Source organism: Podarcis filfolensis, assembly GCF_964270895.1.
Source record: "Podarcis filfolensis genome assembly, chromosome: 13".
Classification (NCBI taxonomy): Eukaryota; Metazoa; Chordata; class Lepidosauria; order Squamata; family Lacertidae; genus Podarcis; species Podarcis filfolensis.
Genome location: NC_139615.1, coordinates 2,621,552 through 2,636,050, shown reverse-complemented (window position 1 = coordinate 2,636,050; position 14,499 = coordinate 2,621,552). Strand labels below are relative to the sequence as shown.

The following is a 14,499-nucleotide window of genomic DNA, read 5'->3' as shown; positions in this document are numbered from 1 at the left end:
TTTTTAGTCATCATGATTGACAGCTCTGTGCTCCTCCTTTTTTTTTTAATGCCATCTAACTTAGCAACCATTTTTAAAAAATGGCACCTAATTTTAATTTTAATTTGATTTTAATTTTAATGTTTTTGGGGGACAGGGGGCGGGCGGGTGTGGAGGACTCCCTGGTCCTGAATGGGGCAACTGTGCCCCTGAAGGACCAGGTGCGCAGCCTGGGAGTCATTTTGGACTCACCGCTGTCCATGGAGGCACAGGTCAATTCTGTGTCCAGGGCAGCTGTCTACCAGCTCCATCTGGTATGCAGGATGAGACCCTCCATGCCCTCAGACTGTCTCGTCAAAAAGGTACATGCTCTGGTTATCTCCCGCTTGGACTACTGCAATGCGCTCTACGTGGGGCTACCTTTGATGGTGACCCAGAAACTGCAATTAATCCAGAATGCGGCAGCCAGACTGGGGACTGGGAGACCACAAAACACCGGTCCTGAAAGACCTACAGTATGTTTCCAAGCACAATTCAAAATGTTGGTGCTGACCTTGAAAGCCCTGAACGGCCTCAAAGGCCCAGTAGACCTGAAGGAGCGTCTCCACCCCCATCGTTCTGCCCGGACACTGAGGTCCAGCTCCAAAGGCTTTCTGGCAGTTCCCTCATTGCGAGAAGCAAAGCTACAGCAAACCAGGCAGAGGGCCTTCTCGGTGGTGGCGCCCTCCCTGTGGAATGCCCTCCCACCAGATGTCAAAGAGAACAATAACTACCAGACTTTTAGAAGACAGCTGAAGGCAGCCCTGTTTAGGGAAGCTTTTAATGTTTGATGTATTAAAGTATTTTAATATTTTTTGGAAGCCTCCCAGAGTGGCTGGGGAAACTCATAATAAATAGTAAATTATTATTATTATTATTATTATTATTATTATTATTATTATTATTATGCCATCTAACTTAGCAACCAGAGGGACGGGGGTGGCGCTGTGGGTTAAACCACAGAGCCTGGGACTTGCCGATCAGAAGGTCGTCAGTTCAAATCCCCGCGACGGGGTGAGCTCCTGTTGCTCGGTCCCTGCTCCTGCCAACCTCGCAGTTCGAAAGCCCGTCTAAGTGCAAGTAGATAAATAGGTACCACTCCAGCGGGAAGATAAACGGCGTTTCCGTGCGCTGCTCTGGTTCGCCCGAAGCGGCTTAGTCCTGCTGGCCACATGACCCGGAAGCTGTATGCCGGCTCCCTCGGCCAATAAAGCGAGATGAGCGCTGCAACCCCAGAGTCGGCCACGACTGGACCTAATGGTCAGGGGTCCCTTTACCTTTACCTTTACTACATTCTGCATGGACTGGTTGAGGTCAACATGGGCAAATGGCTTGAGATACCTATTAGGTCCATAAATCACCATATAGCATATATACAACACAAAAAACCAGTGACAACTTGTTGTTGACAAAGGACAGCTAGATATATAAAGGGCCCCGTTACCTTCAGTAGCTTAGGGCCTCATCAAACCTAAATCCGGCCCTGGGGAGGCATACCCCAAAACATTTTGTGAATCTTTGTACTTTCGTCCATTGCAGGGGTCAGCAAACATTTTCAGCAGGGGGCTGGGCCACCGTCCCTCAGACCTTGTGGGGGACCGGACTATATTTTTTTGGGGGGGAAAACTAATTCCTACGCCCCACAAATAACCCAGAGATGCATTTTAAATAAAAGCACACATTCTACTCATGTAGAAACACACTGATTCCCGGACCGTCCGTGGGCCGGATTTAGAAGGTGATAGGGCCGGATCCGGCCCCCGGGCCTTAGGTTGTCTACCCATGATTCCCCCCCCCCCGTCTTTATTTTCCCTGATTTGAACTATAAAATGCTTTTCTTTAGTCAAAATGGGAGCACCCGAAAACATTTTTTAAAGGGAAAAAAACAGCACTGGATGCCTGATCGAAACCGTCGCAAAGTCGAACTCTCCACCCTGATCCAGCGGGTTGGGATGGATGACCCTCCGGTGTCCCTTCCAAGCCTCCAATCCTAGGATCCATTCATTGGTCGCCACCAATGGAACCTCCTCCCAGTGGGGTTGCAATAAAATTCCCACCACGTTTGCAAAGCTCAGCAGGGACCAGAAAGGTTTCAAGCCGGATGGGAGACCGCGCGTTGAGAGCAGGGGGTTAGACTGGATGTCCTTTGGGGTTCCCTTCCAATTCGAGGATTTTCTGAGTTCTCTGGCCAGCTCTGTCCCTTCCCCGCTCCTCCTCCTCCTCTTTCCGCCCTCCCTCTTCCCTGGAGCATCCTGGGAAATGTAGTTCTCCGACCCAGGAGAAAACTTCCGTATCTCCAGCTGGGGATCTGCCATGGCCGCTACAGCAGCTGTGGACCAAGACCCCGCCGCCTTCGCGGTGTCGATCCGGCCCTCCCGAGCCGAGGACTGCGCGGAGATCATGCGCATGATCCGGGTAGGCCCTTTCCCACGAGCAGACAGGCAGGCAGGCAGGCAGGCAGGCATTCGACTGGTGCAGCTGCGTCCTGTCGAACTGCTGCACCTGTTGAATGTCCGCCTAAGCCCCGGCGCTGGCCCTCCCTGCAGCCCGAATAGCAAAAAAAAAAGAGGTTTATTGCTTCTTGAGCCTTCATCCTGGTTTGCAGGCAGGCAGGGTGGATAAAAATAAATGTTTTTTTTTAAAAAAATCGGATTTTTAAAATTTAAATCGGATTTTAAAATAAAATGCTTTTGGAGGAAAAATCTTTCCAAAGATAGTTTTCTGTTTAAGTTGCATTAGAGTCCAAAGGCTATTCATCAGGAAATAAGGATTTGTTTTACGTTTTCCATGTGTGCTAAAACTCAGGCTAAGCTGTTTGTTTGTTTTTAATCGTTTAACCACATCAGTTAGCAAACGTGGATACATATGCTATAATGCTATTGTTTCAGGTAAATAAAATGTTTAAATTGTTATTAAGGAAATGATTTTTTTTCTCCTTCCGATCAAGCACAGCGGAAAAGTTGCCCAAATAGTTAACTTGTTAAACCTCACAATAATTTCCTCATTATCTGCCTGTGTGTTTCTTACAGTAGAACCAAATCAGTAATTTTTGTAAAAACTACTCTGAAAATTTATTATTCCAGAAATGAAACCTTCATCTGGTTGTAAACATTAAGATTATACCAGCAAGAATGAGTCTTTCTGTTAAAAAAAATAAATGATTTAAATCAAGTCTTACTGAAATTGTGATTTAAATCGATTTGATTTACGGTGAATCAAATCCAACCTGCATGCAAGGATTATTATTTAATTCCATTTATCTATTGCATTTATATGCCACCCTTTCCCCTTCTTCCTCCTTTAATCCTCACTGCAACCCTGCAAATTAGGCGAGGCATTAGCTCACTTGGCAGAGCACGACTCTTCATCTTAGAGTCGTGGGTTCGAATCCCAAGTCGGTCAGAAAGATTCCTACATTTCAGGGGGGTGGGCTGGATGACCTGGGGGGGGGGTCGAGACTTCTTTGCGGAGTTCACAGTTAAACTGCGGAACTCCCTGCCACTTGAGGCAGCCATGGCTACCAACTTTGATGGTTTTAAAAGAGGATTGGTCAAACCCAGTGGGGATGACTGTTTCCTAGTTCTGCTGAATCTCTCAGCGGCCTTTGACACCATCGACCATAACATCTTTCTGGACCGTCTTGAAGGGCTGGGAGCTGGGGGCACTGTCATACGGTGGTTCTGCTCCTTCCTCCTGGGCCGTGTCCAGAAAGTGGTGGTGGGGGATGAGTGTTCAGACCCCTGGGCTCTCACTTGTGGGGTGCCTCGGGGTTCTGTCCTCTCCCCCATGCTTTTCAACATCTATATGCAGCCGCTGGGAGAGATCATCAGGGGGTTTGGGCTGGGTGTCCATCAATATGCGGATGATACCCAGCTCTACCTCTCTTTCAAATCAGAACCAGTGAAGGCGGTGAAGGTCCTGTGTGAGTGTCTGGAGGCGGTTGGAGGATGGATGGCGGCTAACAGATTGAGGTTGAATCCTGACAAGACAGAAGTACTGTTTTGGGGGGACAGGGGGCGGGCTGGTGTGGAGGACTCCCTGGTCCTGAATAGGGTAACTGTGCCCCCGAAGGACCAGGTGTGCAGTCTGGGAGTCATTTTGGATTCACTGCTGTCCATGGAGGCGCAGGTCAGTTCTGTGTCCAGGGCAGCTGTCTGCCAGCTCCATCTGGTACGCAGGATGAGACCCTCCCTGCCTGCAGACTGTCTTGCCAGAGTGGTGCGTGCTCTAGTTATCTCCTGCTTGGACTACTGCAATGCGCTGTACGTGGGGCTACCTTTGAAGGTGACCCGGAAACTGGAATTAATCCAGAATGCGGCAGCTAGACTGGGCACTGGGAGCGGCCACCGAGACCACATAACACCAGTCCTGAAGGACCTACATTGGCTCCCAGGATGTTTCTGAGCACAATTCAAAGCGTTGGCGTTGACCTTGAAAGCCCTAAACAGCCTCAAAGGCCCAGTATCCCTGAAGGAGCGTCTCTACCCCCATCGTTCAGCCCGGACACTGAGGTCCAGCTCCGAGGGCCTTCTGGCGGTTCCCTCCCTGCGAGAAGCCAAGTTACAGGGAACCAGGCAGAGGGCCTTCTCGGTGGTGGCGAGAACCAGGGAACCAGGCAGAGATTCCTTCTCGGAATCTTTGGGCAAAAGATTCCTGCACTGCAGCGGGGTGGGCTGGATGACCCTCAGGGGTCCCACTTGACTCTATAATTCTAGGATCCAGAACAGGATTTGTTCAGGATATTGAGGAGGAATAAATTGAAACTGCAGGTGAGCTGATTTGGAGCGGAGTGTGAATTAACTGAAGCCTGGAAGCGGGGCCTGGGGGCTGGATTCGGATGCGAGGCTTTTAAATCCTTAAATGTAGATTAGCATATGCAAATCCTATGCAGATGTGCGGGCCCAGGATCTTTTCCAAGCCCTAGCAACAGCCCCCTGCTGTCAGAATAAAAGGGAGCGAAGGCTCAGCCTCCTTTGCAAAGTCTAAACTGGGCACACTCTGTAACAACGTTCACCTTCCCTGACTTCAAAAGGAACCTCCTTGGCTTTGAAAGGCTGAGCCAGGATTTAACCGGAGAGTTTGATGCTGTTTGTTTAGCGCTGGACCACGGCCAGGGATTTCTCTCCTGTGGGTTTTGCATTAGCATAGCAAAGCTCGCAGGGAGATTGTGTAATTGCCAGATATTGCTTTAGACTCTAGGCTATCCTCTCTCTCTCTCTGTCATTTGAGATTCTGCAGAGAAACTTGCACTCCGCAGTTTGCAATCCAGAGAGGCTGCTGGATCAGGCCAGAGGGGGCCCGATCCACTCCAGGATCCTGTTCTCACGGTGGCCGAATGTGATAAGAATTTTTACGTGTTTGATATATATTTAAGGTAAAGGGACCCTGACCATTAGGTCCAGTCATGGCCGACTCTGGGGTCGCGGCGCTCATCTCGCTTTACTGGCCGAGGGAGCCGGCATACAGCTTCCGGGTAATGTGGCCAGCAGGACTAAGCCGCTTCTGGCGAACCAGAGCAGTGCACGGAAATGCTGTTTACCTTCCCACTGGAGCGGTACCTATTTATCTACTTGCACTTTGACGTGTTTTCAAACTGCTAGGTTGGCAGGAGCAGGGACCGAGCAACGGGAGCTCACCCTGTCGGATTCGAACCGCCGACCTTCCGATCGGCAAGTCCTAGGCTCTGTGGTTTAACCCACAGCGCCACCGACGTCCCTGTGCTGGGTTTACGTATAAGCTAAACAAACTATACCTTAGGGCCACACTCTCTTGGACCCCCAAAGAAATTTAAAGGGGGGGAAAACACAACTGGATATACATTTCCAAAATATAAGATGAAAAACAAAAAAAAATAAAACCTACATGTAGCAACAGTGTTTTGTGTTGTGTAGGCTCCTAGGATGTAAGTCATGGGCCCCAACTGCTTGCCTGCTCCCTAAAATATCACTGGTTTGCTCCTTTCTATATATAGGGTGCGGGACGCGGGTAGCGCTCTGTGTTAAACCACAGAGCCTGAGACTTGCCGATCAGAAGGTCAGCGGTTCAAATCCCCGCAACGAGGTGAGCTCCTGTTGCTCGGTCCCAGCTCCTGCCAACCTAGCAGTTCAAAAGCACCTCAAAGTGCAAGTAGATAAATAGGTACCACTCCGGCGGGAAGGTGAACGGCGTTTCCGTGCGCTGCTCTGGTTCGCCAGAAGCGGCTTAGTCCTGCTGGCCACATGACCCGGAAGCTGTACGCCGGCTCCCTCAGCCAGTAAAGCGAGATGAGCGCCGCAACCCCAGAGTCGGCCATGACTGGACCTAATGGTCAGGGGTCCCTTTACCTTTGCTTTTTATGTGTGAAAATTCAAGGTCTTGGCAAGTGAGGTGGTGGGGCAGGCATTGTACCTGTGGTTAATGTTCTCTTTCTCTCTTTTCAGGAACTTGCAGAGTTTGAGAAAATGCCTGATCAGGTTGCAAACAGCAGTCAAGGTGAGGCTGAACCCTGGGCGGGAATTCTCATGGGCAAATCTTCCTTGGCCAGGTCTACTCACAGGGGTGTTGCGTTCATGTTTGGGGCACGATGGGTGGGAGAGGGGCTGATGGTCGTTGAGGACTCTAACATCTTGAGGGCACCAGGTGTGGGAGAGGGGCTGCATTCCCTGCCCCGATCTTGCCACAGTGATCCATGTGACGGTCACCTCCAGGCTTGACTACTGTAATTCGCTCTATGTGGGGCTGCCCTTGAAGCTGTCCCAGAAACTCCAGCGGGTGCAGAATGCTGCAGCGAGGCTCCTCACGGGGTCCCTGCCATGGGAGAATATTCACCCAGTGCTTTACCAACTGCACTGGCTCCTGGTGGAGTACAGGGTCAGATTTAAGGTGCTGGTTTTGACCTTTAAAGCCCTTTGTGGCTTAGGGCCCTCGTATTTACAGGACCGCCTCTCCTGGTCTGCCCTGCAGAGGACTTTAAGGTCCATGAATAATAATAGCTTAAAGGTCCCGGGCCCTAAGGAAGTCAGATTATCCTCCCCCAGGGCCAGGGCCTTCTCAGTGGTGGCTCCGACCTGGTGGAATGCTCTGTCACATGAGACCAGGGCCCTGCAGGTTTAACTTCCTTCCGTCGGGCCTGTAAGACAGAGCTATTCCGCCTGGCCTTTAATTTGAATTCAGCCTGATCTTTTATTTCCCTTCTCTTCCCTTTTCATGAAGATTACCCGCTCTGGGATCCCACAGCTAATTCTCCCCTGGCCTTCTCACTGGCCCAAGTAGGACCAATTCAGCCAGCTAGCCCTGGGGAATATCTAATTAGTTTTGAATTTTGAATTTTATTGTCATTCATGTTTTTATACTGTATTTTATGCTGCTTTTATAATTAAGGGTTTTAAATCTGTTGTTAGCCGCCCTGAGCCTGGTTTTTGAACCGGGAAGGACTACTGCCACGCACTCTACGTGGGGCTACCTTTGAAGGTGACCCTGAAACTACAACTAATCCAGAATGCGGCAGCCAGACTGGGGACTGGGGGCGGCCGCCGAGACCACATAACACCGGTCTTGAAAGCATTGCTGCCTTATAAAGCCATGCACGTTTGAATGGCTCCCTGGTCCTTCAGGGGCAACTGTGCCCCTGAAGGACCAGGTGCGCAGCCTGGGAGTCATTCTGGACTCACCGCTGTCCATGGAGGCGCAGGTCAGTTCTGTGTCCAGGGCGGCCTCTCTACCAGCTCCACCTGGTGCACAGGATGAGACCCTCCCTGCCCGCAGACTGTCTGGCCAGAGTGGTGCATGCTCTGGTTATCTCCCGCTTGGACTACTGCCATGCGCTCTATGTGGGGCTACCTTTGAAGGGGACCCGGAAACTACAGGTGATCCAGAATGCGGCAGCCAGACTGGGGACTGGGAGCGGCCGGCGAGACCACATAACACCAGTCCTGAAAGACCTCCATTGGCTCCCAGGACGTTTCCGAGCACAATTCAAAGTGTTGGTGCTGACCTTGAAAGCCCTAAACGGCCTCAAAGGCCCAGTAGACCTGAAGGAGCGTCTCCACCCCCATCGTTCTGCCCGGACACTGAGGTCCAGCGCCGAGGGCCTTCTGGCGGTTCCCTCCCTGCGAGAAGTGAGGTTACAGGGAACCAGGCAGAGGGCCTTCTCGGTGGTGGCGCCCGCCCTGTGGAACGCCCTCCCATCATAAGTCAAGGAAACAAACAACTATCTGACTTTTAGAAGACATCTAAAGGCAGCCCTGTTTGGGGAAGCTTTTAATGTTTAATAGGTTATTGTATTTTAGTGTTTTGTTGGAAGCCGCCCAGAGTGGCTGGGGAAACCATACATAGCTGGTCGTCTACATAGCTGGTCGTCTTGCAGTTTTTCCTGGGTCCAGTTGACCCCGGTTTTTTTCTACCCTCTTTCTCTCACTGTCTCTTTGATACTCGCTTCTTTCTTTCCAGGACTTTACGCGGACGGCTTCTGCCAGGACCCCTTCTATAAATGTGTGGTGGCCGAGGTCCCCCCAAAACATCAGAGCAAAGATGGTAAGCGAGGTTCCTGCCCCAAAATCCCGTCTTCCAATATGGCAAACATGCAATCCTTTCCTCTCTGCCGCAGCGGGGAGGTTCCCTTCTGTTCCCTCCTTCCGTCTCCCAATTAACCTCCGTCTCCAGGGCTCAGCGATGGGAGGGAAAGCAGTTTGAAGAATCACCCAGTTTTGCCCCAGAGACGTTCTGCCTTGGTCAGAGCCCATCTGGCGTTCTGGGCACCCCAATTTAAGGAGGATATCGACAAGCTATAGGGCGGCTAAGAGGATCAAGGGGTCTGGCCATATGAGGAGCGGTCGAAGGAGCTGGGTAGGGAGAAGAGGGGACTGAGAGGTGATGGGATAGCCACCTTCAAAAATAATAGATTGGCAAATTAAATTACAGGAATTTGTAATTGAGATGGCTCAATGGACGAGAAAACTCAAAGCAAAAATTTGCGGGGAAAATGAGATGGTTATAGAAGATACAGTACGTCCAAAAATACAATAACAGTTTTGACTCTGTGCTAGCGTTCGGGAGACAAAGGAAGTAAGAGGAGGTGGACAACAATTAAGGATTTATTATGTTTTCTGAATGCATTGGAAAATCTATATAGAAAGGTTTGTTGTTTTGTGTACATTCAGTTGTAAGATAAAATATATGCGAAGGGACTTGACAGGAAGTCAAAACTGAAGAAAAGATTTTGTAAGATAAATGTGAAAAAATATTTATTTTCATTATTATTATTTTTGTGTGCGTGTGTTTGTGTGGGTGTGTGTTTTGCATGGAATGTTTGGGAGGAAATGAGATGGTAAATAACAAATAGCAAACAAAATATTGATATACGTAATTTTTATTTCTCAATTATATTTTGTGGTAGTATGGTTCTGGTGGTTTTCTCCCTGCGAGAAGCCAAGTTGCGGGGAACCAGGCACAGGGCCTTCTCGGTGGTGGCACCTGCCCTGCGGAACTCCCTCCCATCAGATATCAAGGAAATAAACAACTACCTGACATCTGAAGACATCTGAAGGCAGCCCTGTTTAGGGATTTTTTTAGTGACTGATGTTTTAATGTATTTTTAATCTTTGTTGGAAGCCGCCCAGAGTGGCTGGGGAAACCCAGCCAGATGGGCGAGGTATACAGTAAACAATAAATTATGATGATGATGATGAATTAGATTTATAGACCTCCCTTCATCACAAAATCTCAGGGTGGTTCACAGGATAAAATACAAGGTAAATAGTTAAAATAACACACACACCCCGGCACACACATTTAAAAGGGTGTAGAATATTGACCAACCATTAATCTGCTATTGAAACTGTGTATAACTGAAAGCAACAAGGGTTTTTCCCTCCTCCCCTGTATCAAAGATTGCAAATCCCTTTGGACAGAGCCTTGTATTTTTGTTGATTCCCTGCAAATGTCTATGAAACTCTCTATATGAATGGATTCCCCCCCCCCCCAAATTGACTTTTGAATTCTGAATTTATTGTTATTCCCGTTTTATACTGTATTTTATGCTGCTTTTTGTTGCATCAGTTAAGTGTTTTAAATTTGTTGCTAGCCGCCCTGAGCCCGATTTTCTGAACCGGGAAGGGCCGGGTATAAATAAAATATTATTATTATTATTATTATTATTATTAACCCTTGGGGTGCATTGCAACTGTCCGATTCTGCGATTTGCAATCCAGGAGGAATTTCAGAGCCACTTACCCAGGTTCTCATCCCACGGGGAGGAGCCCACAATCTCTTGGGCAGCCCCCCAATATGTTTTCTGCCCCCCAAAAACTGCCTAGAGGAAAACGGTGCATTCGAATTGCCCGGGTCGGCTGCTAACCTGATCCAGAAAGGCCCTGGACTGATTTTAGAAAAGCAGGTTGTGATCTTTTGTCCTCGTTCTTTTGTTTTCCCCCACTGCAGGCCACACTGTCGTGGGGTTCGGCTTGTATTTTTTCACTTACAGCACCTGGAAAGGCAGAAACATCTACATGGAAGACCTCTACGTCATGCCAGAGTTTCGGGGTATGGAAAAGGGGAAAGGAAGAGGCTACTTCCAGGCTCTTAATCTGCGGGTTGCGGGTTCGAGTTCCGCATTGGGCAAAGATTTCCGTATCGCAGGGGGTTGGACTGGATGACCATTGGGGTCCCTTGCAACTGAACAATTCAGTGGATTCTATGAACAGACAGGAACTATAATTAAGAAATAATTAAGAAAATAATTAAGAAAATTAAGAAATAATTAAGAAAATAATTTTAAAAAATAAGAAATAATTAAGAAAATAATTATTAAGAAATAATTAAGAAAATAATTATTAAGAAATAATTAAGAAAATTAAGAAATAATTAAGAAAATAATTATAATTAAGAAAATGTGTCTGTGTGTGTGTGAAAGAGAGAGAGAGAGAGAGAGAGTATTGCACCTTCAAAGCAACCTGGCGCCCTCCACTTTCATTGCACTACAACTCCCAAAACTCCCTGCGAGAAGTGAGGTTGCAGGGAACCAGGCGGAGGGCCTTCTCGGTGGTGGCACCCGCCCTGTGGAACGCCCTCCCACCAGATGTCAAAGAGAACAACAACTACCAGACTCCTAGAAGACATCTGAAGGCAGCCCTGCTTAGGGAAGCTTTTAATGTTTAGTAGATTATTGTATTTTAATATTCTGTTGGAAGCCGCCCAGAGTGGCTGGGGAAACCCAGCCAGATAGACGGGGTATAAATAATAATAAATTACAGTGGTACCTCAGGTTAAGTACTTAATTCATTCCGGAGGTCCGTACTTAACCTGAAACTGTTCTTATCCTGAAGCACCACTTTAGCTAGTGGGGCCTCCTGCTGCCGGAGCCCGATTTCTGTTCTCATCCTGAAGCAAAGTTCTTAACCTGAAGCACTATTTCTGGGTTAGCAGAGTCTGTAACCTGAAGCGTCTGTAACCTGAAGCGTGTGTAACCCGAGGTACCACATTATTATTATTATTATTATTATTATTATTATTATTATTATTATATCTGGAAGGAGTCCGGTTGCTTTGAAAACAAAGGTAAAATTTAGAGGGAGTGACCTAGACCAGATGAGGGCGGGACATGTCCTGGGACGTGGTGGTGGAAGCAAGGATACTGAGGCAGAGAGTTCCCAAGGCATAAATACTGGGGGGGGGGGTATTTCCTTCCTTCCGAGAACCCAGGAGTCCTGTCTTCCTTCTAAGCTTTTCCTCTTCCTTCCGTCGCAGGGAGAGGCATTGGGAAGAAGGTGATGAGCACCATTGCCAAGGTAAGAGCTGCGTTTTGCCTTGGTTAGCATCGCTGCCCCAGTCTCCAGCTCCCAGGGAGAGAGAGGGGCTGGGCTAGTGTTTTGGTACTCGACTTCTGATGTTCTTACCAGATATTTTTTTTCCAAAGAATCTGGGGACACTTTCTTTTTTGAAAAGAGGAAAAAAAATGTTATTTTTAAAAAGATTAAGAAGTAGTATCTACTCTTCTGTGGTCTCCTCTGTCGCACAGCCTTTCTCTGGGCCCCGACCTGCTAGCCGCCATGGCTCGGATCGGGCTGGGCTCGGCCATTGTCCTTTCCCTCCTGGTGCCCTTCTACCTCTCCTCCTCAGCAGGGGCGATGGCGTGGGAAGTTTGGGGCTCCCCTCTTTTTTCTCTTTCCTCTTCCCCTCTCCTCCTTCTCCCTGCGTCGGCTCTGGGGTTTTCCTGGCCCCGGAGCGCCGCTGGGCAGTCAGCCAGATGGCCAGGTGCTCTCGCACCTGGCTCGATTTGGGTCACGGCGGGAGGGGTCAGCGCTTCCCCCAGTTGACACGCCGGGCATCCCCGGTTCCGCCTTGGCAGTGCCAGCGGCCGTCTCAGCAGCCCGGAGCCAGCACTTGGCTCTGGCTGGCTTCAGGAGCTGCCCGCTGCCGTGGCACCCGCCATTTTCCCTCGCCGGAAGTCCCCGTATGATGTGTCTTGTGCCGTTGAAGCAATCAGGCAACATTCATTCCCTACTAATAAATCTACAACACAGACTGGCAGCAGCTCCCCCAGGTTTTCAGGGAGCTGTCTTTCCCTAGCCCTACACAGAAATGGAACCTTCTGCATGCCAAGCAACTGCTCTGCTACGTCCCTTTCCCCTATAAATAGGGACATCGGAAGCTGCCTCATAGCCAGTCATGCCTCTGGGGTCCACCTAGCTGCATATTACCTGCTCGGGCTGGCAGCAACAACTCTCCAGGGTTTCAGACAGGTGTAAGGTAAAGGTAAAGGGACCCCTGACCATTAGGTCCAGTCGTGGCCGACTCTGGGGTTGCGGCGCTCATCTCGCTTTACTGGCCGAGGGAGCCGGCGTACAGCTTCCGGGTCATGTGGCCAGCAGGACTAAGCCGCTTCTGGCAAACCAGAGCAGCACACGGAAACGCCGTTTACCTTCCCGCTGGATTGGTACCTATTTATCTACTGGTACTTTGAGGTGCTTTTGAACTGCTAGGTTGGCAGGAGCAGGGACCAAGCAACAGGAGCTCACCCCGTCGCGGGGATTTGAACCGCCGACCTTCTGATCAGCAAGCCCTAGGCTCTGTGGTTTAACCCACAGCGCCACCAGCGTCAGGCAGGTGTAATAATAACTATTATTATTATTATTATTATTATTATACCTCACCCATCTGTCTAGGTTTCACCAGCCACTCTAGGTGGCTCCCAACAGAATTAATGATAATAATAATGAAAAAGTGATAAAACATCAAACACTAAAAGCTTCCCTAAGCAGGGCTGCCTTCAGATGCCATCTAAAAGTCAGATAGTTATTTATTTCCTTGACATCTGGTGGGAGGGCATTCCACAGGGCAGGCGCCACCACCGAGAAGGCCCTCTGCCTGGTTCCCTGCAACCTCACTTCTCGCAGGGAGGGAACCCCCAAAAGGCCCTCAGAGCTGGACCTCAGTGTCCGGCTGGACGATGGGGGTGGAGACGCTCCTTCAGGTCTACTGGGCCTTTGAGGCTGTTTAGGGCTTTCAAGGTCAGCACCAACACTTTGAATTGTGCTCGGAAACGTACTGGGAACCAATGTAGGTCTTTCAAGACCGGTGTTATGTGGTCTCCCAGTCCCCAGTCTGGCTGCCACATTCTGGATTAGTTGCAGTTTCCAGGTCACCTTCAAAGGTAGCCCCACGTAGAGCACGTTGCAGTAGTCCAAGCGGGAGATAACCAGAGCATGCACCACTCCGGCCAGACAGTCTGTGGGCAGATAGGGTCTCATCCTGCGTACCAGATGGAGCTGGTAGACAGCTGCCCTGGACACAGAATAGACCTGTGCCTCCATGGACAGCGGTGAGTCCAAAATGACTCCCAGGCTGCGCACCTGGTCCTTCAGGGGCACAGTTACCCCAGTGCTACCCAAAGATCCCGAAGGTTGAACCCACGACCTTCCACATGCCAAGCAGATGTCCTCCCTGCTGAGCTAAGGTCTTTCTTCTTCTCCTCTGCAGATCGGCGTGGAGAAAGGATGCACCCAGATGAAGTTCTCGGCTCTGGACTGGAACCAAAAGGCCATCGACTTATACCTTGGCAACGGCGCCGTGGACCTGACTGCCACTGAGGGCTGGCACGTCTTCCGCTTCGAAGAAGACGCCATGCAACGGCTGGCGGCGGGGGCAGCCAGCAAATGAGGCGCGGGCAGAGATTTCGGACCAGCAAGGACTGTCATCCCTCGGAGAACCCAGGAATCCGGGTTCCTTTATTCACTCTGGACAGAGTGGTTGGGGAGGTTTCGCAGTAGCAGTGCCGTGCTTCTTAGATTTGCAAAATGGCGGCGCTGGAAGGGGACCACCAAAGGTCATCTATCTCAACCCCCTTGCGATGCAGGAATCACACCCAAAAGATCCCTGACAAAGGGCCATCCAGCCTCTGTTTCAAAACCTCCGGGAAAGGATAGTCCAGCACCTTCTAGGAGTACCACTGTTGAATGACTCTCACCATCAGAATCTGCTTAGTCCGAATCTCCTTTCTTGTAAACT

General features: G+C 49.6%; 2 protein-coding genes across 3 annotated transcripts in view; one reads left to right on the top strand and one right to left on the bottom strand.

The window, feature by feature from the left end:
* LOC310746959 (thialysine N-epsilon-acetyltransferase-like) overlaps positions 1 to 2,212 on the bottom strand; it is a 29,572-nt gene extending 27,360 nt beyond the window's left edge. The window contains exon 1 of the mRNA XM_083581233.1: positions 2,076 to 2,212. The gene's annotated coding sequence lies outside the window, so the exon portion shown is untranslated. The remainder of the gene's footprint in view (positions 1 to 2,075) is intronic.
* A 49-nt stretch (positions 2,213 to 2,261) lies between these two features.
* LOC310746979 (thialysine N-epsilon-acetyltransferase-like) lies at positions 2,262 to 14,493 on the top strand. Of its 2 annotated transcripts, none has more exons than XM_083581258.1 (6): positions 2,262 to 2,433; positions 6,438 to 6,489; positions 8,446 to 8,529; positions 10,435 to 10,536; positions 11,740 to 11,780; positions 13,972 to 14,493. In XM_083581258.1, exons 1-6 carry the CDS (start codon positions 2,332 to 2,334, stop codon positions 14,149 to 14,151), a joined length of 561 nt encoding a protein of 186 aa, XP_083437384.1. In that variant the 5' UTR covers positions 2,262 to 2,331; the 3' UTR covers positions 14,152 to 14,493. The 2 variants fall into 2 exon arrangements, with proteins under 2 accessions (XP_083437384.1, XP_083437385.1); XM_083581259.1 differs by lacking the exon at positions 13,972 to 14,493 and adding an exon at positions 12,562 to 12,646 and having other exon boundaries at positions 2,270 to 2,433; positions 11,740 to 11,791.
* Positions 14,494 to 14,499: the final 6 nt, after the last annotated feature.

Coding starts and splice junctions, on each gene's coding strand:
- LOC310746979 (XM_083581258.1), top strand. CDS start 2,332: ATGGCCGCTACAGCAGCTGTGGACCAAGACCCCGCCGCCTTCGCGGTG. Junction 2,434..6,437: donor AGATCATGCGCATGATCCGG/GTAGGCCCTTTC, acceptor CTCTCTTTTCAG/GAACTTGCAGAGTTTGAGAA. Junction 11,781..13,971: donor TGATGAGCACCATTGCCAAG/GTAAGAGCTGCG, acceptor TCTCCTCTGCAG/ATCGGCGTGGAGAAAGGATG.